The sequence below is a fragment of the Pseudophryne corroboree genome, chromosome 5 (genome assembly GCF_028390025.1).
Source record: "Pseudophryne corroboree isolate aPseCor3 chromosome 5, aPseCor3.hap2, whole genome shotgun sequence".
Taxonomy (NCBI): domain Eukaryota; kingdom Metazoa; phylum Chordata; class Amphibia; order Anura; family Myobatrachidae; genus Pseudophryne; species Pseudophryne corroboree.
Genome location: NC_086448.1, coordinates 537981658 through 538005063, shown reverse-complemented (window position 1 = coordinate 538005063; position 23406 = coordinate 537981658). Strand labels below are relative to the sequence as shown.

Sequence of the window (23406 nt, the reverse complement as noted above, 5' to 3'; positions counted from 1 at the left end):
ACACACATTAATAGAATACCACTGTTCCCATTTCTTTAACTAAATGGCCACTAAACTTAAAGTTCAAGCTGACCAAATATTAAAAGTCATTCTGTAACATCCCCAGATACATAGGTATAAGGCTGTATTCAAAGAGAGAATCTGTACATACATTGTGCTGGCATTTGTTAGGCAAGCTATTGTTCTCTGTCATGGTTTATATTCCGACAGGGTGACTTCAGTTTAAGTGCCCGATGCCCAGCTGCACACATACCTGCCAGATATGGTAGTCCCTAAATTGCAAGATTTCCTGCACGCCTCTATGGGGTGCAAGTCAAAACTTGCAACATAGATGGACAGATTTTCCTACTATTTCAGATAGGCAAATTGCGTCTATCGCACTGAATTCAATTCTCCCTCTGAGTTCTAGAGTCACATTGCAGTCATGTAAGAAACTGTTCTGTGTTAAGGCTGGAACCATAGTTGAGGGAGTAGATTTGTTGCTTTCCTGGTCTGCTCTTCATTAGATTCAAATAATATTGTCACTATCTGAACTTGACAAATCCAGTGTGTGACAAATACAACTATAAACATGTTAACACTTTTTTCTGCAGATCTGTCTTTTATAAAGACACTAAAATATAAGCTGTGGTGTTTTCATTTGTGTGTTTTGTTTTTCTAATAAAATGCTGTAGATAAAGCTACTGTATGTATGTCTCTGGATGTCTTCCAAGGACTGAATGGGCATATACTGTATGCTTTCACTGGGAGCCAAAAACAGAACCGCCTCGTCAGCCTGATAATGTCCCTGCTGCGTTCCTATAGATATGACAAGTGCACTAGTGGTGATCCTTTCATCTTGTTTTATCATATTTACCTTTAGAATATTCTACAAAAAGATACATTTCTGAGTGTTATGTGTAGGATGTATCCCCCAACTTTACTAGGGGGAAAATGCGATTGTTTTTCCGGGTGCCCAAAACAATGGGCACCTGTTGAAGCAATTCAGTTGTTGCTCTGATCGGGCGCCACTACTTTCCTTGCGCCCAGGCGCACTGGGTTTAGCTGCGCATTAAGTGCTCTAAAGTCCCAGTTAGAGCACTTACACCACATGCACCTCAGGAGGCTGTGGAGAGAAATTAGTCTGCCTTGGATAATGGGCACCCATTCGGAGCAACAATATTGCTCCGCTGTGCGTCAGTTAGCTAAGGCACCCGGAACACAGTTGAAACCCCCCTCCCCCCCTTCAGCCTTCTTTTACGGTCTTTTAAAGTTACTGAATATATAAAATGTAATCTAAAATATACGGTTACATATAGATACTTAAATTTGGTGTAGTGATGATGGCATGAATAATATATTTGGAGAATAGTAATGTCACTCATGTGAAATATAACTTTAATTTGGAAAGTAATTATGTTGCATGAAACATTTTGAAAGTATTCCTTAATGGAATGTATAAAGGTCAGTGCCATGATGGCATGTATAAAGGAAAGTTAAGACTAACACATCTGTATAGAAGGATCATGTAATATGTTTTATTTATAGTGTTTTTTGGGTTTTTCTTACAAGGGTTAACGTACCACTACTGTACTTGTACTTTGAAATTAAAATACATTAGAAGTTAAAATGGAATGTTGTTACCTGTGTAAAATGATGCAGATGCACGGTTACAGTATTCCTCTGCTGCTATTTTGATATATATATATATATATATATATATATATATATGTATATAAATTTATTTATTTCTATTTTACAGTAAGGAATACATGTTATTGTATCTGTGTAATTATTACATGGTTAATACTCTGGGGACTTTTTTTTTTTAAGTCTGCTGAGTCTATGAACCCCCTAAGTGTCCATACAGTATGAAACGTTGGAAAAGATCCTGTTTGCATAACAATATATATTTATCTCTTCACTTTTTATAAACATTTTATTTTGGTCACATACAGTGGGGATTGAAAGTTTGGGCACCCGAGGCAAAAATTAATTTTAATGTGCAAAAAGAAGCCAAGGAAAGATGGAAAAATCTCCAAAAGGCATCAAATTACAGATTAGACATTCTTATAACATGTCAAAAAAAGTTTGATTTTATTTCCATCATTTACACTTTAAAAAGAACAGAAAACCAAAAATGGCGTCTGCAAAAGTTTGGGCACCCTGCAGAGTTAATACCTTGTACTGCCCCCTTTGGACAGCTGAGACCTGGCAGTGTCATGGATTGTTCTCAATCATCGTCTGGAAAGACCAGGTGATGTCAATCTCAAAGGTTTTAAAAGCCCAGACTCATCTGACCTTGCTCCAACAATCAGCACCATGGGTTCCTCTAAGCAGTTGTGTAGAACACTGATACTGAGAATAGTTGATGCTCACAAAGCAGGAGAAGGCTATAAGAAGATAGGAAAGCGTTATCAGATGCCCATATCCTCTGTTCGGAATGTAATTAAGAAATGGCAGTCATCAGGAACAGTGGAAGTTAAAGCAAGATCTGGAAGACCAAGAAATATATCAGACAGAACAGCTCGCAGGATTGTGAGAAAAGCAAGTCAAAATCCACGTTTGACTGCACAATCCCTCCAGGAAGATCTGGCAGACACTGGAGTTGTGGTACACTATTCCACTATAAAGAGATACTTGTACAAATATGGTTTTCGTGGAAGAGTCATCGGAAGAAAACCTTCTACGTCCTCACCACAAAAATCAGCGTTTGAAGTTTGCAAATGAACATATAGACAAGCCTGATGCATTTTGGAATAAAGTTCTGTGGACCGATGAGGTTAAAATAAAACTTTTTGGCCGCAATGAGCAAAGGTACGTTTGGAGAAGGAAGGGCACCGAATTTAATGAAAAGAACCTCTGTCCAACTGTTAAGCAATGTGGGTTGATCAATCATGCTTTGGGGTTGTATTGCAGCCAGTGGCACAGGGAACAATTCACGAGTAGAAGGAAAAATGGATTCAATAAGATTCCAGCAAATTTTGGACGCTAACTTGATGCCATCTGTGAAAAAGCTGAAGTTAAAGAAAGGCTGGCTTCTACAAATGGATAATGATCCTAAAAACACCTCAAAATCCACGGTGGATTACATCAAGAGGCGTAAACTGAAGGTTTTTCCATGGCCTTCACAATCTCCTGACCTCAACATAATTGAAAATCTATGGATAGACCTTAAAAGAGCAGTGCGTCACAGAAAGCCCAGGAATCTCAAAGAACTGGAAGACTTTTGTAAGGAAGAATGGGCGAAGATACCTCAAACAAGAATTGAAAGACTCTTGGCTGGCTACAAAAAGCATTTACAATCTGTGATACTTGCCAAAGGGGGCACTACAAGGTATTAACTCTGCAGGGTGCCCAAACTTTTGCAGACGCCATTTTTTGTTTTCTGTTCTTTTGAAAGTGTAAATGATGGAAATAAAATCAAACTTTTTTTGACATGTTATAAGAATGTCTAATCTGTAATTTGATGCCTTTTGGAGATTTTTCCATCTTTCCTTGGCTTCTTTTTGCACATTAAAATGAATTTTTGCCCTGGGTGCCCAAACTTTCAATCCCCACTGTATGTGTTACAAACAGAAAAGAACATGTCTAATTCCTATTTGTTACCCTTCAGCTATCTCCTCTTTTTCATTTACATCACTGGAGGCACATTAGGCAGGAAATGGCATTTGGAAAGGGAGCTGTACAAAAGTCTATCATATGGTAACAACTCCATGCATAAAAGCATGCAGACGTGGTCAAGAGGGTTCAAAGCAGGCCCGGCGTTACCCGCTCAGCGAAGGGATGCAGTGCAGGGAGGCGCTGGGACGGATAGGCGCCTTCACTGCTCTGCATCCCTTCCCTGCTGCGCCGTCCTGTCCCCCCTGCTGCTGCTTCCACTGCTGTGTCTGTCACTGTATGACAGGCACTGGCAGCGGGCACCTGCAGCATGATACGCCTCCTTCCTCACCTCATCTCATCTGTGTGAGTCAGAGCGCCGAGTACGGGGCAGAAGGGGGCGGAGCTACATGGGACGGTAGGGGGCGTGGCTAAACGGGCCATAAGGGGGCGGAGCTGTACAGAGGGAGACTGGATTAGGTAAGTGGAGGGTGAGAGAGAAGTGTGTGTGTGTATATGTGTGAATTGTGTGTGTGTGGTATGTCTGCGCGCGCGCGTGCTCTATGGACGCCACTACTGGGGGGGCATTACGTATAAGGACGCTATTACTACAGGGGGGCATTACGTGTAACAACGCTACTACTGGGGGGGGCCATTACGTGTAAGGACGCTACTACTACTGGGGCTGGGGGCATTACGTATAAGGACGATACTACTACTGGGGTGCACTACGTATAAGAACGCTACTACTACTTGGGGGCATTATGTATAAGGACGCTACTATTACCGGGAGGGCATTACGTATAAGGACGATACTACTACTGGGGGTGCACTACGTATAAGGACGCTACTACTACTGGGGGGGCATTACGTATAAGGACGATACTACTACTTGGGGGCATTATGTATAAGGACGCTACTATTACCGGGAGGGCATTACGTATAAGGACGATACTACTACTGGGGGTGCACTACGTATAAGGACGCTACTACTACTGGGAGGGCATTACGTATAAGGACGATACTACTACTTGGGAGCATTATGTATAAGGACGCTACTATTACCGGGAGGGCATTACGTATAACAATGCTACTACTACTGGGGGGAGGGCATTACGTATAAGGATGCTACTACTGCGGGGGGCATTATGTATAAGAACGCTACTACTACTGGGATGGCATTACGTATAAGGACGCTAATACTGCTGGGGGTGCACTACGTATAAGGACGCTAATACTACTGGGGGTGCACTACGTATAAGGACGCTACTACTACTGGGGGGTATTACGTATAAGGACGCGTCTACTACTGGGGGTGCACTACGTATAAGGACGCTACTACTACTGTGGGTGCATTATGTATAAGAATGCTACTACTACTCGGGGGGCATTATGTATAAGGATGCTACTACTACTGAGGGGGTATTATGTATAAGGATGCTACTACTACTGGGGTGCATTACATATAAGGACGCTACTACTACGGGTGGGGCATTACGTATAAGGACGCTACTACTACGGGTGGGGCATTACGTATAAGATTAATAAGATTGTGCTACATTGTGGCGTAATTTTAAATGGGGGTACTACTGTGTGGCCATGCCCCTTACTTGTGAGACCACACCCCTTTTCCCGGCGCGCGCCAAAGGAATATGGGAGGGCGCAAATTTATAGTTTGCAGGGGGGCGCCGAACACCCTAGCACCGGCCCTGGTTCAAAGGTTCAATTGTTCAGACCTAATGCCAAAATGGGGAAGAAATGTGATCTAACTGGCTTTGACATGTGGAACGATTTATCTCAGAATCAGCTGATGTCCTGTGATTTTATTTCAAGATAGTCTCTAGAGATTATAGAGAGTGGTGAGGAAAACATAACAAATCCAGCGAGCATTGGTTCTGTGGGAGGAAACACCTTATTGAGAGTGGTCAGAAGAGACTAGCCAGATTGATAGGAAAGGTTACTATGACGCAAATAACCATGGGTTACATTGGTGGCATGAAGAGAGCATCTCTACACGCATATTGCACCTTGTAGTGGATGAGCTGCGACAGCACAGAATTCCATTCCTGTCAGCTAAGACTAGGAAATTGAGGCGACAGTTGAAGATTGGACAAATGTTGCTGCTTTGAGAAATCTGAATTTGGCATAAACAGCATGAATCTATTCTGCCTTGTGTCAGTGGTCCAAGTGGATAGCGATGGTGTAATTATGTGGGGAATATTTTCTTGGCTAGCCCCCTTCATACCAATCGAGTGTCATCTAAATGCAGCATTTGGATATTGCTGACAATGTGCATCCCTTTATGGCCACTGTCTACCAATTTCGGTTGACTACGTCCAACAGGAACCGCCCCATGTCACATGGGTTGGGTTCGGTTGACCAGCGTTTGGGATACCACTGGTGACCATACCGATGCCGGGATCCCGATCTTTAGATTGCTGGCGGGTCGGTGAATGCAACAAAGCCTCGTGCGGGCTCGCTGCACTCGCCACGCAGAGCGCTCGGTGGCGCACTACGCTTGCCACAGGTTCTATTCCCACTCTATGGGTGTGGTGGACACCCACCAGTGGGAATAGTCCCTGTTAGTCGGCATGCCGGCAGTCGGGCTCCGAACCGGCCGTCGGTATAGTGACCGGTGGTCGCATAACTGCATTCCTGTCACACAACACACATCATCTCAAGGAGGTTCCACAAACATGACAAAGTACTTGCACATCAGATGTGACATCGTGCAAAATTTCCCCCCGCAAACGATATTGTTCATACACACTGAACGATATCGTTTACTATATCGTCAGTGACTACACCCGGCCACATCCAGTCTTGTACAATATCTCTAGATTTCAAAGTAACAAGTAAAGATATTGTCGTTAACGTTATAGTAAATACACACTGGGATGTGAACGATATGTCGGATTGGATGATATATCGGGTGCATATCGCAGAGTGTGTGCCCAGCCTAAGATATAGTACAAGAAAAAGTAGAGGTGCCAATGCTGTGTAGTAAATAGTAATAAATAAGTTAAGGCAAGATAACCAAGTACCCTTAAAAGCCACAAGATACCCCTCCCAAGAGCTTTAGTAGGCACAACTCCTATTGAACACCGAAAGATAAATGTCTGCATAGTGTAACTTGGGGAGTAGAATTCACAACAACATCCAGTTGTGTACCCAATAGACATGAGCAATTAAGCTATCGGATTTGAACATAGTTACTCAGTTCCAAACCATATAGTATTGCAAAAGAGCTTTAATCCAAATGCATATTTCTCATACGTCCTAGAGGATGCTGGGGACTCCAAAAGGACCATGGGGTATAGACGGATCCGCAGGAGCTTGGGCACACTATAAAGACTTAAACTGGGTGTGAACTGGCTCCTCTCTCTATGCCCCTCCTCCAGTCCTCAGTTAGACTTTGTGCCCAGGAGTGATGGGTCACACACTAGGGGAGCTCTACTGAGTTTCTCTAAAAGACTTTGTTAGTTTTTTTATTTTCAGGCAGACCTGCTGGCTACAGGCTCCCTGCATCGTGGGAGTGAGGGGAGAGAAGCAGGACCTACTTCTTCTTAGTTTAAAGGCTCTGCTTCTCGGCTACTGGACACCATTCGCTCCAGAGGGTTCGATCACTTGGTGCGCCTAGCTGCTTGTTCCCGGAGCCGCGCCGTCAATCCCCTCACAGAAGCCTGAAGAAAGAAGCCGGGTGAGTATTGGAAGAAAAGAAGACTTCAGTAACGGAGGTAACAGCAGCGGTAGGGCTGCGCTTCAGGCTTCCACACACCAACGTCTCTGGCAGGGTGCAGGGCGCTGCTGGGGAGCGCCCTGGGGGCACGTTGCTGAGGGTCTAGGAACTGGCGGGGGGACATATTTAGGTGCCCGGGCACTGGGTATGTTCACCCCGCCAGTGTGCCGCAGGGGGGAGCAACAGCGGTAGCGCTGCGCTCCCTGCTCCCACACACACCATCGGCCTGCAGGGTGCAGGGCGCTGGGGGGGAGCGCCCTGGGCAGTATATATAAATATTGGTATATTCTGTTGTTCACTGGGGGGGGGGGGACATACTTCGGTGCCCGCCCCGCCAGTACGCCGCGAACGGGCGGGAGCCGCAGCGGTAGCGCTGCGCTCCCTGCTCCCGCACGCCATCGGCCTGCAGGGTGCAAGGCGCTGGGGGGGGAGCGCCCTGGGCAGCATCTAGTGAATTATCCCGGGCGGGGGAACGTACCCGGACACCGGGTGTCTTCGGCCGCCGGGGTACCGCAGCGTGCGCGCTGCGCTCCGTGGCTCACACCCACCAACGGATTCCGTGGGTGCGGGGCGCAGGGGGGCGCCCTGGGCTGCGTATTATACAAACATGGACTTACTCCCTATATGTATATAGGTTCCCCAGCTCATATATATATATATATATATATATATATATATATATTTATTTATTTATTTATGCGGGCTTAAGCGCGCCGGGTAGGGGCGAAGCTTAGCCCTCATACAGGAGTCAGCGCCATTTTTCTTCAGATCCCCGCCAGGACTTGCTGGACAATAAGATGGAGGGGGGGCACAGTGGTTTAAAGCTATATGGGGGTCATATAGCTTTATGGTTGATAATGGACGCATAATCACTCTTATAGTACGTAAATTCAATGTTTCCCTGTTTGTACCCACTATTGGTTAGGCGACATATGTCGGCAGGTGTGAGGGCTTTGTCACAAGCTGCTGTGCGGATAACTGTCTGCTTCGCCGGCGCATGGGGGTGCTTGATTCGGGAAATTAAGTACTAGAAAATTGGTATTTGTGTACTTAAAACAGAAAACACGATAGGGGAGATACAGTTGTTTGCGGATGCCCTGTCGGCATCGACGGTATGTCCTGGTTAACACAATTATCAGACTCTGGTTGCCTTGTTCGTGTGTGTGTGTGTGTGTGTGTGTGTGTATATAAATATATATATATATACATACATACATACATACATACATACATACATACATACATACATACATACAGGTTGAGTCTCCCTTATCCAAAATGCTTGGCACCAGAGGTATTTTGGATATGGGATTTTTCCGTATTTTGGAATAATTGCATACCATAATGAGATATCATGGTGATAGGACCTAAATCTAAGCACAGAATGCATTTATGTTACATATACACCTTATACACACAGCCTGAAGGTAATTTTAGCCAATATTTTTTATAACTTTGTACATTAAACAAAGTGTGTCTACATTCACACAATTCATTTATGTTTCATATACACCTTATACACACAGCCTAAAGGTCATTTAATACAATATTTTAATAACTTTGTGTATTAAACAAAGTTTGTGTACATTGAGCCATCAAAAAACAAAGGTTTCACTATCTCACTCTCACTCAAAAAAGTCCGTATTTCGGAATATTCCGTATTTCGGAATATTTGGATATGGGATACTCAACCTGTATATATATGTATATATTTATTGGTATGTGTGGGGGGAGTGTTATCAAAATTGTGTTTGTATCCTTCCCTCAGACCCCTCGGGGTTCCAGGATTATTTTTTGCCCGCTTCCTATTCATTGCTGTCAACATTTACTAAGTTTCTGTCGACCATAACGTTCCTGGTAGATCCACATCGGGGGCATGTCAGTACATGGTCATACACATTCACAACACATTACTGTCACTAGGGACCTGACATGTCTGGACAATCCACTTGCGTATAGATTATATCTATATGTGTATATATGTAGATATAGGTTTATATATGCAGGGTTCGGATATATGTGTTTTATTGTGTATTACAGGATGTATATCCATGAATGCTGAAATAATGGTATTCTTATCATGTGCTGGTCGCTCTGTTGATTAAGCTCTAGATTGGCCGGGATGAGTTGGTTTCGATCCTCTCGAGTCCGAATATTATTCTCTTCACAGCGCGGAGAGAAGATATTGACAGTCAACTCCTGGTCGTCGCAGAGCTCGGTCGCAAAGGATCATACACAGGCAGCTAAGTGGAATTTTATTTCTATACTTTGACCTTATTTGCACGGTGTGCACTTGAGGGAGTGTTGTATTCGGGTAGGCATCTGTTAGAATTACCCTACCCAGAGTGGGTAGGCTTGCCTATGTCTACTCTACCTTATAACATTACAGCAGGTTGCCACGTGACAGCGGGAGAGGTGACCGGAAGAATGCGGAGGATGTCTCCGGGAGATGCTGGAGGGAGGTAAACAACTGTTTGGTGTGGCCTCTGTTCAGTCAATCTCGGCGGATTCCACTGGTAAGTCTAACTTCGTGAGTTAGCCTCCTTCACAACGGTTGGTGACGCATTCTTTTGTGGGATGCAGTCTTTTTAGCCGTTTCGATACCGTTCCTTTTTCCTTTTCGGTGCGGACAGTGGAAGTTGAGAAGGTAAGAGTTCTGCAGCCTTGTTAGGTTCGCAGTAGTGGACGTCGTTTTCTCCACATCCACCACTTGTCGCTGAGTCTATCGGGCTGGTCCCCACTCCAGGGGGCACTCGTCTACTATTTTTCAGTTGGTCCAGGAATAGACTAGGACCTGTGGGTTATTTATAGGATCCAAAGGGGAACATTCTGAGTTACGGTTGTTTCCCCTTACTGCTTTCTAATAGTTCTTGCCGCTCCATTCTGGAAGGGAAGATAGTGCGCGATGCCATACAGAGGTGCGTCAGGATCAGGACATTGTCCGGTGGTCCCTGTATAAAGGTGCAAATCATTGGTTCTCTCTGACTGTTCTTCGACACAGGGATTGGCTGTTGTTTCCAACGACACTGAAGTTGAAGGTGGTTTTCAGAGTAGATAATAACCGGTAAAAGTTCGGTGTTTTTCCGTGTGTAAAGATGTCTGAAGATCCAGGGTTGGATCGGTTTTACTGTGACACTTTTTCAAGGTGTTCCGTTACTTAACCGGTTGGCTGCTGGTGGAGAGGCCTTTTTTGGTGAGAGGCTTTATTGCCAGAGTGGTTTTCAAGAGACCAGTTGGAAATGTGGTCCGGGTCTCACCGGCACATGCACAGGAATATGATCATATCGGCCAGGACATCGCTCCTGTGGTGTCTGCTCGGTTCTCTCCTTATAGAGGGATGAAGGTTCGGGTTCCGGGTGTAGATCCTGGTGTCCGTGCATACAGATCTCTGAGACGGAGGAGCAGTACTTGCAAGGGACGTGTTTCCAGGGGATAGGGTCGTGTTGGAAAGCTTGTCGGCTATAAACTTTCTTGAATTAAGACTTAGTTTCGACATCCGAATTCTTTGTGTTCTGCCCGAGTTAGTTCTGTTAGACGTCTTGTCAGCAGTGGCATAAGTGAACCGCTATGGTGGTACAAGGAGCAAAGCGGCAATGGCAGTAGAGGCACAGCTTTGCCGTTGGGTGAAGAGTCTGGTAACCGCTATATTAATAGGCTTCGTTCAGGAGGTGAACGACGGAGAGATAGATTTCTCTGCTGACGTGATCTCCATCCGGGGAAAATTCGGTCGTCATCGAGAAGTTTTCACAGACGTGACAAGTCTTTGAAGATTGTCGCAGTTGGATAGGTTGGCGTCTCGCCTTAAGGAGAGGCCTCAGGGATATTGTTCCAGGTCAGGGGACGCTTAAGCTATAGCAGGGGTCAACCTCGTGACACCGTGATTTTTAGTCGCGGTCCTCTTGGATCCGGTCTAGCCAAGGAGGGTTTGCTATTCAGGTTTTCATGATTTACTCATAAAAGATTCCTGCCTTTTTTCTCTACGTGAGGATCTGTGACAACAAGATCAGGGCGTGTTTCAAGACTTACCGCGGTTGCGTCTGATGTCGTGGCGGTGGAAGGCCATATCCTAAGTCGAAAGGGTGTTCCCAGTGAAGTCCTTTCCTCAATTCTTCAAGCTAAGAAAGACGTAACGGCTAACCTTACCACTGTAGTGAGCGTAACTATGTGTTTTGGGTGTATACAGGAAGGCTTCTACGGAAGTTTTTCAGCTAGGTCGTTCTTATCCTGACTTTACAAACCGGTGTGGATGCAAGTTTAGAGTTGGGAGTGTGGCCTAATAATATCTTTACGAAACTTTCTCTCTTGGAACGTGGTCATACTCTTGGCTTTGACATCTGCAAAGTGGTTGTCGGAAGTGGTGGTTTTGTCTCACAAGACCTTTGTTTGATCTTTCGGGTGGATAGAAAGGAATTGAGAATTCGGTTAGTAGTTCTGCCGAGAGTGGTTTCTGTGTTTCGCAGAATCTGCCCTATTTTACTGCCGGTGGTTACTTAGGCATTAGCTGATTCAAATTCCCTCGATGTAGCCAGGGATTTGAATATTTAGGTCGCCATTTTGGTTCGGATTGAAGAATCAGGGTCTCTGTTGTCTGATAGGTTCCCAGTATGGTTTGGGTGACTGTGTTATACAGCCGTTTACACGTTGGTTCTGTGATGCTAGTTGGCATGTTCGGTCTACGGCTGGACTACCGTCACGAGGTCATTTTACTGGGATGATGGGCTCCTCCTGGGCGGATGCCCGAGGAGTCTCGGCGGTTCAACTCTGCTGAGTGGATACTTGGGTCGGGTTCAAACGCATTTGCTATGCTCTACAGGTTTGACACCCTGGTTGAGGGCGACCTTATGTTTGCTCAATAGGTGCTGCAGAGTCGTTCACACTCTCCCGCCCGTTCTGGAGCTTTGGTATTAACCCCATGGTCCTTTTGGAGTCCCCAGCATCCTCTAGGACGTATGAGTAAACAGGATTTTGGTACTTACCGGTAAATCCTTTTCTCTTAGTCCGTAGAGGATGCTGGGCGCCCGTCCCAGTGCGTACTGTCTGCAGTTATTGCTTTTGGTTACACCTTGGGGGTGTTTCTTCTCAGTCAGGCTGTTGCTGACGATGTTCATGCCATGGCATTTGGTGTCTTATTATTCGTTGTGTTGACACACTGGTTGTGTTACATATTCTCTCAGCATGTGGCTGTGTCTTTTTCATGCCGTAGGCTGGTTTTCTATTGAATGCCACGTTCTGCGGTATGTTCGTGGTGTGAGCTGGTATGACACTCACTGTGTTTATAAATTCTTTCCTCGAAATGTCCATCTCTCCTGGGCACAGTTTCTAACTGAGGTCTGGAGGAGGGGTATAGAGGGAGGAGCCAGTTCACACCCAGTTTAAGTCTTTATAGTGTGCCCAAGCTCCTGCGGACCTGTCTATACCCCATGGTCCTTTTGGAGTCCCCAGCATCCTCTACGGACTAAGAGAAAAGGATTTACCGGTAAGTACCAAAATCCTATTATTGCTCATACCTTGAAGCTATTTCAGACTGTTTATCTGTGGTTCTCAGCAAAACATACACCAATCAAGGTCTCTCTGGCCATGGAATTCAATTTGGTTGAATAAATTCAAAAGGAAGGGTTTTAAAGATAAACCTGGAATAGTCAGATGTCACAAACGGATGCCCCAATGTGTTTTGTACTTGTACACTATGAAGATGGACCAATTGAAGTTGCAAAACTTGAAAATGAGCAAAGGTTGCCTACTGCAATAGGTGGTAATGTACAGATGTATCCACTTACATCTAGCCTCCTTGCACTGTAAACTGCTCTCCTAATTGACTCAGTAGCACCAGGCGTCTTTACGTGCGACTATTTTCATTATGATGTAAACAATGCGAATAGGACACACAAGCAGCTAATGATGATTCAAATTATGTGCGCCATGCCTAAATTCTGTGTGCGACCATGGCTGTATCTGCATGTGAAATGCTATGTTACAGAGGTTTTCTAGAAAACAGTGTAGCGTACCATTTTGTATGCAGATGCAAACGCACACAGAATATAGGCATGCCGCATATAATTTGAATTAGTAGAGTCTGCTCAACGCTAACAGAGTTGGACAGAACAGTCAGCCTGCTTACGCCAGGCATCTCCCGTTGTGTGGCGTAATGAGGCAAGATGTATGAGGACACATCTGTATGAAGCCAGACATCATGGCTGCACACATTGCACTGAACTGAGAGGGTGATTCAGACCTGATCGCTGGGCTGCTAACTTTGCTGTCCTGCGTTCAGATACTTGGCGCCCCAGGGGGAGTGTAAATTCGCCATGCAATGTGTACGCCAAGCTGCAAAAATCCAGTGTGTGCAGTCTCTGTGCAGCCCAGGACTTACTCCTACAGTGCGATGAGAACAGGCTGATCGGGGCCGGAGCTGACATCAGACACCCTCCCTGAAAATGGAACACCTGCGTTTTTCCGGACACTCAGTAAACTGTCAGTTACCACCCACAAACAGCCTCTTCTTGTCAATCACCTTGCGAACGCCCGTGCAAATGAAATTTTCACACCATCCTGCTTGCTGATCGGTGTTGCCCGACACACTTGCAGTGCATACGCATACACAGTTATTACCTGATCGCCCGCTGTGTGAAAACGCACAGCAGTTATCAGGTCTGAATCGGTCCCCTATTCTCTGTACTTTTCTCTCTCTGGTAGTACAGAGATATCTATATTGCTGGTCACTGTATTATTAATATTGCTGACATCATTACTGTATTTTACTGTAGAACATAAAATGTAATGTTCAGATCATCAGCAATGTATAGATATTACTTTCAGCACAAATATACTGTATGTACCTTATGTGTTTTTGTGCTGCATTTTGCGGTTACAGTTTTTTTTGATGCTGTGCGCAGAACAATAAAATTGGGGATTACTTGGCAATATGGGAAATTGATAATTGATCAAAAGGTCGACAGGGTCAAAATGTCGACGTGAAAATGGTCGACAAAAAAGGGTAGACACCGTTTTTTTAAAATTTTTACATGTTTTTGGACTTTTTCATACCTTCTGTATCCATGTCGGCAGAGTTGGTTATAAATCCTGTGGCGATCGGGTGCCTTTCTACAATTGGGGGATGACAAAACTATACACACGAACTCTCCCCCCCCCCCCCCCCTTTTAATGTCAACATTTTTAATGTCGACTTTTTCAACGTTGACTCTCTCGACCCTTTGTACTGTCTATTTTTTTCATGTCTACCACCATGTCGACCTTTTGACTGTGTAACATGTGGTGCCTATCTATTGACTGTCTGACTAGACACTGGGGTATATTCAATTAAAGTCGGATCCATTCCGACATGTATTTGTTGGAATGGATCAGACAACCCCTATTCAATCCCATCTTAATTCGACTTTTTCAAGTCGAATTTAGATGGGACGCAGAGGAGGAGAAGGGGGGCGAGCCGCGGGGCGACAGCTGGCGGGCATACAGGGAAGATCAGCGCTGCAGCAGGATGTCACTAAGCCGCCCGACCTCACGGCAGCTGCCACCCGGCTCCAGCAGCATGCTGTAAGGGGTGGAGTATATGGAGTCTTGGCTAATGCTAGGTAGATTTAGTACTCTCTGATCCGGGTCACCCTCCCTATTTCTTTGTTGTGTATGTAAATTTACTGAATTGGTTCAGCTCACTCAAATGAAGACCACAAGCAACAAGTCTGTATAATAATACCAGGGTTATTCAATTAAAATAGACTTTTTTTTAAGAAGTCACGGCGTCGTCCCTTTAGTCACAGCATACTTTTTTTTTTAAAGTGTATTTTTTGTTCTCTTTTTTTAAACATTTGTTTTAAACTAGCCAACTCTGCTTATAGGTAAGTCTACCAACATCTCCCCATTTGAACCACTGCAGCGTTAAGGTCGTTTCCCTTTAGTCCTTAGCAGACAAGGAGTTAATAGGCATACTGTGCATGAGGGAAGCTATCATCGCAGAAAGCCAGCAGATGTCATTGCCAATCTGGGGATAGCACTGTTTTCACTGGTGTTAACCCCTTGCTATATAGTTAGAAGCCCTATCTCCAAATAATACACATTTCTCTAACGTCCTAAGTGGATGCTGGGGACTCCGTAAGGACCATGGGGAATAGCGGCTCCGCAGGAGACTGGGCACATCTAAAGAAAGCTTTAGGACTATCTGGTGTGCACTGGCTCCTCCCCCTATGACCCTCCTCCAAGCCTCAGTTAGATCTCTGTGCCCGAACGAGAAGGGTGCACACTAGGGGCTCTCCTGAGCTTCTTAGTAAAAGTTTTAGTTTAGGTTTTTTATTTTCAGTGAGACCTGCTGGCAACAGGCTCACTGCATCGAGGGACTAAGGGGAGAAGAAGCGAACTCACCTGCGTGCAGAGTGGATTGGGCTTCTTAGGCTACTGGACATTAGCTCCAGAGGGACGATCACAGGCCCAGCTTGGATGGGTCCCAGAGCCGCGCCGCCGGCCCCCTTACAGAGCCAGAAGGCAGAAGAGGTCCGGAAAATCGGCGGCAGAAGACGTCCTGTCTTCAACAAGGTAGCGCACAGCACTGCAGCTGTGCGCCATTGCTCTCAGCACACTTCACACTTCGGTCACTGAGGGTGCAGGGCGCTGGGGGGGGGCGCCCTGAGACACAATAAAAACACCTTGGATGGCAAAAAATGCATCACATATAGCTCCTGGGCTATATGGATGCATTTAACCACTGCCAGAATCCATAAAAAAGCAGGAGAAAAGTCCGCGAAAAAGGGGCGGAGCCTATCTCCTCAGCACACTGGCGCCATTTTCCCTCACAGCTCCGTTGGAGGGAAGCTCCCTGGCTCTCCCCTGCAGTCACTACACTACAGAAAGGGTTAAAAAAGAGAGGGGGGCACTAATTAGGCGCAGTATTAACTATACAGCAGCTATAAGGGGAAAAACACTTATATAAGGTTATCCCTGTATTTATATAGCGCTCTGGTGTGTGCTGGCAAACTCTCCCTCTGTCTCCCCAAAGGGCTAGTGGGGTCCTGTCCTCTATCAGAGCATTCCCTGTGTGTGTGCTGTATGTCGGTACTTTTGTGTCGACATGTATGAGGAGAAAAATGATGTGGAGACGGAGCAGATTGCCTGTAATAGTGATGTCACCCCCTAGGGGGTCGACACCTGAGTGGATGAACTGTTGGAAGGAATTACGTGACAGTGTCAGCTCTGTATAAAAGACAGTGGTTGACATGAGACAGCCGGCTACTCAGCTTGTGCCTGTCCAGACGTCTCATAGGCCGTCAGGGGCTCTAAAGCGCCCGTTACCTCAGATGGCAGATATAGACGCCGACACGGATACTGACTCCAGTGTCGACGGTGAAGAGACGAATGTGACTTCCAGTAGGGCCACACGTTACATGATTGAGGCAATGAAAAATGTTTTACACATTTCTGATAATACGAGTACCACCAAAAAAGGGGTATTATGTTCGGTGAGGAAAAACTACCTGTAGTTTTCCTGAATCTCAGAAATTAAATGAGGTGTGTGATGATGCGTGGGTTTCCCCCGATAACAACTGATAATTTCTAAAATGTTATTGGCATTATATCCTTTCCCGCCAGAGGTTAGGGTGCGTTGGGAAACACCCCCTAGGGTGGATAAAGCGCTCACACGCTTGTAAGGGCTCTACCTTCGCCTGAGATGGCCGCCCTTAAGGATCCTGCTGATAGAAAGCAGGAGGGTATCCTAAAAGGTATTTACACACATACTGGTGTTATACTGCGACCAGCAATCGCCTCAGCCTGGATGTGCAGTGCTGGGTTGGCGTGGTCGGATTCCCTGACTGAAAATATTGATACCCTAGATAGGGACAGTATATTTTTGCCTATAGAGCATTTAAAAGATGCATTTCTATATATGCGTGATGCACAGCGGAATATTTGCCGACTGGCATCAAGTCTAAGCGCGTTGTCCATTTCTACCAGTAGAGGGTTATGGACACGTCAGTGGTCAGGTGATGCGTATTCCAAACGGCATTTGGAAGTATTGCTTTATTAAGGGAGGAGTTATTTGGGGTCGGTCTTTCAGACCTGGTGGCCACGGCAACAGCTGGGAATTCCACATTTGTACCCCAGGTCGCCTCTCAACATGAGAAGACGCCGTATTATCAGGCGCAGTCTTTTCGTGGACAAGCGGGCAAAAGGTTACTCATTTCTGCCCCGTGACAAAGGGAGAGGAAAAAGGCTGCAGAAATCAGCCAGTTCCCAGGAACAGAAACCCTCTCCCGCCTCTGCCAAGCCTTCAGTATACGCTGGGGCTTTACAAGCAGAATCAGGCACGGTGGGGGGCCCGTCTCAATGAATTTCAGCGCGCAGTGGGCTCACTCGCAAGTAGACCCCTGGATCCTTCAGGTGATATCTCAGGGGTACAAATTAGAATTCGAGACGTCTCCCCCTCGCCGTTTCCTAAAGTCGGCTTTACCGATGTCTCCTTCTGACAGGGAGACAGTTTTGGAAGCCATTCACAAGCTGTATTCCCAGCAGGTGATAATCAAGATACCCCTCCTGCAAGGAACGGGGTATTATTCCACACTGTTGTGGTACCGAAGCCGGACGGCTCGGTGAGACCGATTCTAAATCTAAAATCTTTGAACACTTACGTACAGAGGTTCAAATTCAAGATTGAGTCACTCAGAGCAGTGATTGCGAACCTGGAAGAAGGGGACTACATGATGTCTCGGGACATCAAGGATGCTTACCTTCATGTCAAAATTTACCCTTCTCACCAAGGGTACCTCAGGTTTATGGTACAGAACTGTCACTATCAGTTCAGACGCTGCCGTATGGATGGTACACGGCACCCCGGGTCTTTACCAAGGTAATGGCCGAAATGATGATATTCCTTCGAAGGAAGTGAATTTTAGTTATCCCTTACTTGGACAATTCCCTGATAAGGGTAAGATCCAGGGAACAGTTGGAGGTCGGTGTAGCACTATCTCAGGTAGTGTGGCGGCAGCACGATTGGATTCTCAATATTCCAAAATCGCACCTGGTTCCGACGACGTGTCTTCTGTTCCTAGGGATGATCCTGGACACAGTCCAGAAAAAGGTGTTTCTCCCGGAGGAGAAAGCCAGGGAGTTATCCGAGCTAGTCAGGAACCTCCTAAAACCGAGCCAAGTCTCAGTGCATCAATGCACAAGGGTTCTGGGTAAAATGGTGGCTTCCTACGAAGCAATCCCATTCGGCAGATTCCACGCAAGAACTTTCCAGTGGGACCTGCTGGGCAAATGGTCCGGGTCGCATCTTCAGATGCATCAGCGGATAACCCTGTCACCAAGGACAAGGGTGTCCCTCCTGTGGTGGTTGCAGAGTGCTCATCTTCTAGAGGGCCGCAGATTAGGCATTCAGGACTGGGTCCGGGTGACCACGGATGCCAGCCTGCGAGGCTGGGGAGCAGTCACACAGGGAAGGAATATCCAGGGCTTATGGTCAAGCCTGGAGACATCACTTCACATAAATATCCTGAAGCTAAGGGACATTTACAATGCTCTAAGCTTAGCAAGACCTCTGCTTCAAGGTCAGCCGGTGTTGATCCAGTCGGACAATATCACGGCAGTCACCCACGTAAACAGACAGGGTGGCACAAGAAGCAGGAGGGCAATGGCAGAAGCTGCAAGGATTCTTCGCTGGGCGGAAAATCATGTGATAGCACTGTCAGCAGTATTCATTCCGGGAGTGGACAACTGGGAAGCAGACTTCCTCAGCACGACCTCCACCCGGGAGAGTGGGGACTTCACCCAGAAGTCTTCCACATGATTAAAAACTCGACAGGTATTGCGCCAGGTCCAGGGACCCTCAGGCAATAAGCTGTAGACGCTCTGGTAACACCGTGGGTGTACCAGTCAGGGTATGTGTTCCCTCCTCTGCCTCTCATACCCAAGGTACTGAGATTGATAAGATGGAGAGGAGTAAGCACTATATTCGTGGTTCCGGATTGGCCAAGAAGGACTTGGTAACCGGAACTTCAAGAGATGCTCACGGAGGATCCGTGGCCTCTACCTCTAAGAAGGGACCTGCTCCAGCAAGGACCCTGTCTGTTCCAAGACTTACCGTGGCTGCGTTTGACGGCATGGCGGTTGAACGCCGGATCCTGAAGGAAAAAAGGCATTCCGGATGAAGTCATCCCTATCCTGATCAAAGCCAGGAAGGATGTAACCGCAAAAACATTATCACCGCAATTGGCGAAAATATGTTGCGTGGTGCGAGGCCAGTAAGGCCCGACGGAGGAAATTCAACTGGGTCGATTCCTACATTTCCTGCAAACAGGAGTGTCTATGGGCCTGAAATTGGGGTCCATTAAGGTTCAAATTTCGGCCCTGTCAAATTTCTTCCAAAAAGAACTAGCTTCAGTCCCTGAAGTTCAGACGTTTGTAAAAGGGGTACTGCATATACAGCCTCCTTTTGTGCCTCCAGTGGCACTTTGGGATCTCAATGTAGTTTTGGGTTCCAAAAGTCACATTGGTTTGAACCACTTAAATCTGTGGAGTTAAAATATCTCACATGGAAAGTGGTCATGCTGTTGGCCCTGGCCTGGGCCAGGCGCGTGTCAGAATTGGCGGCTTTATCCTGAAAAAGCCCTTATCTGATTTTCCATTCGGACAGGGCGGAATTGAGGACTCGTCCTCAGTTTCTCCCCAAGGTGGTTTCAGCATTTCACCTGAACCAACCTATTGGTGGTGCCTGCGGCTACTAGGGACTTGTAGGCCTCCAAGTTGCTAGACGTTGTCAGTGCCCTGAAAATATATGTTTCCAGGACGGCTGGAGTCAGGAAATCTGACTCGCTGTTTATCCTGTATGCACCCAACAAGCTGGGTGCTCCTGCTTCTAAGCAGACTATTGCTCGTTGGATTTGTAGTACAATTCAGCTTGCACATTCTGTGGCAGGCCTCGCACAGCCAAAAATCTGTAAATGCCCACTCCACAAGGAAGGTGGGCTCATCTTGGGCGGCTGCCCGAGGGGTCTCGGCTTTACAACTTTGCCGAGCAGCTACTTGGTCAGGAGCAAATACGTTTGTAAAATTCTACAAAATTGATATCCTGGCTGAGGAGGACCTGGAGTTCTCTCATTTGGTGCTGCAGAGTCATCCGCACTCTCCCGCCCGTTTGGGAGCTTTGGTATAATCCCCATGGTCCTTACGGAGTCCCCAGCATCCACTTAGGACGTTAGAGAAAATAAGAATTTACTTACCGATAATTCTATTTCTCATAGTCCGTAGTGGATGCTGGGCGCCCATCCCAAGTGCGGATTGTCTGCAATACTTGTACATAGTTATTGTTACAAAAATCGGGTTATTATTGTTGTGAGCCATCTTTCAGAGGCTCCTCTGTTATCATGCTGTTAACTGGGTTCAGATCACAAGTTATACGGTGTGATTGGTGTGGCTGGTATGAGTCTTACCCGGGATTCAAAATCCTTCCTTATTGTGTACGCTCGTCCGGGCACAGTATCCTAACTGAGGCTTGGAGGAGGGTCATAGGGGGAGGAGCCAGTGCACACCAGATAGTCCTAAAGCTTTCTTTAGATGTGCCCAGTCTCCTGCGGAGCCGCTATTCCCCATGGTCCTTACGGAGTCCCCTAGCATCCACTACGGACTATGAGAAATAGAATTATCGGTAAGTAAATTCTTATTTTTTCAATTTAGTAAATAGAGCCACTTGTCAAACTGACTGGTTTAGGCCCCTAATATAAACATTCCGATTTAAAATTTATTTTCCAACTTGGGTAAATAGCTATAAGCACTTCTAAAACACATGTAGGACATTTCTGATGTTATTTTTTTTTTTTTTTTTAAATATGCTCGTACTGTAAGCAGTGTATAAATAAAGTTTTTGTTGTTTTTATAAATCAGATAAATAGTGAAATACTGCCAAAATACATTGCTTGTAACATGTAATCTAAATAATAATAATAATAATAATAATAATACCCCATATTATTAAGGAACACTATCAGTACTACTGTTTTGTTTTTTTATTTGTGGGGATAGAGTTAATAATAATCATCATATATTGAAAGAAAATATGTTTGAAAATAAATATTTGCATTATGTTGATTTTGATTTTTACAGCTATATGGGCATTGGACTGTCGACCCAGGGTGTCAATCTGAATAGGCTCCCAGGTATGTTCTGTACTTGTGTAATATGCTATAATGAGAGACTGTAACATGATCCATTCGTGTTTGATCACCTCCTATTCTGGAAACATAACTGAGGCTTCTAAAATTTTAATGCACACTTTCCTGCAAGTTAGTGCTAAGTGCTGTGTTATCTGTATAAAGTGTCATTTTGCAATATGTGTAAATAAATTGGTAACAGGGTCCATACTATAATATCATGCAAAATATTTACAAACACTGTGCAACAGTTTAAAGTCCTGCAGCCCCTGTACAGTAGTTAATGACGTTTCAAATGCTGAGTCACTAAAGGCCATTATGTGTTAATGGAATCACACACATTTTTGTTTTCTCTTACGTCCTAGGGGATACTGGGAATGCAGTTTAGTACCATGGGGTATAGACGGGTTCACTTGGAGTCATGGGCACTATAGAAGTTTTATAATATGTGCTGGCTCCTCCCTCTATGCCCCTCCTACCAGACTCCGTTTTGAAAATGTGCCCGAGGAAGACGATCACATCTCTGGAAGCTCCTGGTGCATTTTCTGCATTTATTTTATACGTTTGTTTATTTCAGGCAGGACTGGATGGCACCAGCCTGCCTGCTTCGTGGGACTTAGGGGGGAAAACGGCCCAACCCCACTAAGGGTTAATGGTCCCGTTCCCTGCTGACAGGACGCTAGCTCCTGAGGGAACTATTCGCAAGCCCCACAACGAGGAGTGTACATCCCGCAGCACGCCGCCACTCCTAACAAAGCCAGAAGAAAGAAGAGTGGTGAGTACTAAGCGGCGTCCCTTGATAGCGGGTCGCCGGCCATTATGGCAGTGCAGGGTATGGAGACTCACGGCTTCTTACGGGGCGGGCTGAGTCTCCAGACTTAGTACAGAGTAGTGTGCACAGTACCCAGACTGGCATTACATCTTAAAAGGGTGCTTACTCCATTTTATGCACTCAAACACATAAAGCCAGTATAAAGAAGAGCGGAAAGACCGCACGCCATTGAAGGGGCGAGGCTTCACTATGAGCGGATCCAGTAGCTCACAGTCGCCATTTTACCCTACTGCAGCTACACAGACGCTGACTGCAGGGACGCGCAGCTCCTCCGGAGAGGCTCCAAATTACCTCAGCAGTACCAGGGGGTCATAGCAGGGGGGAGCGTTATACTTGTGTACTAAGTCCCTAATCTAGGTACTTAGTCTGCGACCCAGCTAAGCTTGGCTTTAGCGTTAAGGGTGCCGTGTGCTGCTTCTATCCTCTCTCTGTCTCTCTCAGGAAGGGCTCTTTGTGGGTTAATTGTGCTTTTAACCTTTACCTGTGTGGGTGCTGTATTACTGCAGTATGTCAGGCAAAGAGTGTGTATCATGCAAGGCACAGTGTTACTCTTCTCCAGGGGGTTCACTAGTGTGTACTCAGTGTAGTATCCCTTCTGAGGCTAGTGGGCAGAGCCAGCATGGCTGGACTCCATTCGGGGGATGATTTTCCCCATCTCTACTAAATTATCTCGTAATGAGAAGGAGACGCAATACTGAAGACAGTCTATGACTGAGTTTATGCAAAAGGACTGTACTCAGACCAGCGTCTCAGTCCTCTACCATTTGTTCGCAAAAACGTACTTGGGCCCATATCCTGTATTCTGACTCTGATAATGAAGGGTCTGAAATGGAGGAAGGTGAGGTGGACATAGAGGTAAGGGAAGGTACTCTGTCGCAAGGTGTTGAGGCTCTCATAGACTCTATCAGGGAAGTCCTAAATATTCCTGATAAGGTGACGAGTTGTGTGAGGAATCTTTATTTCTCTAACGTCCTAAGTGGATGCTGGGACTCCGTAAGGACCATGGCGAACAGCGGCTCCGCAGGAGACTGGGCACAACTATAAAGAAAGCTTTAGACTACTGGTGTGCACTGGCTCCTCCCACTATGACCCTCCTCCAGACTTCAGTT

At 45.9% G+C, this 23406-nt stretch overlaps 1 protein-coding gene across 1 annotated transcript in view; it reads left to right on the top strand.

Moving 5' to 3' along the window:
- Positions 1-23406, top strand: part of RANBP9 (RAN binding protein 9) — a 154487-nt gene that overhangs the window by 71484 nt on the left and 59597 nt on the right. Inside the window, exon 3 of the mRNA XM_063923196.1 lies at positions 21419-21471. Coding sequence (XP_063779266.1) covers positions 21419-21471 — 53 coding nt within the window. The remainder of the gene's footprint in view (positions 1-21418; positions 21472-23406) is intronic.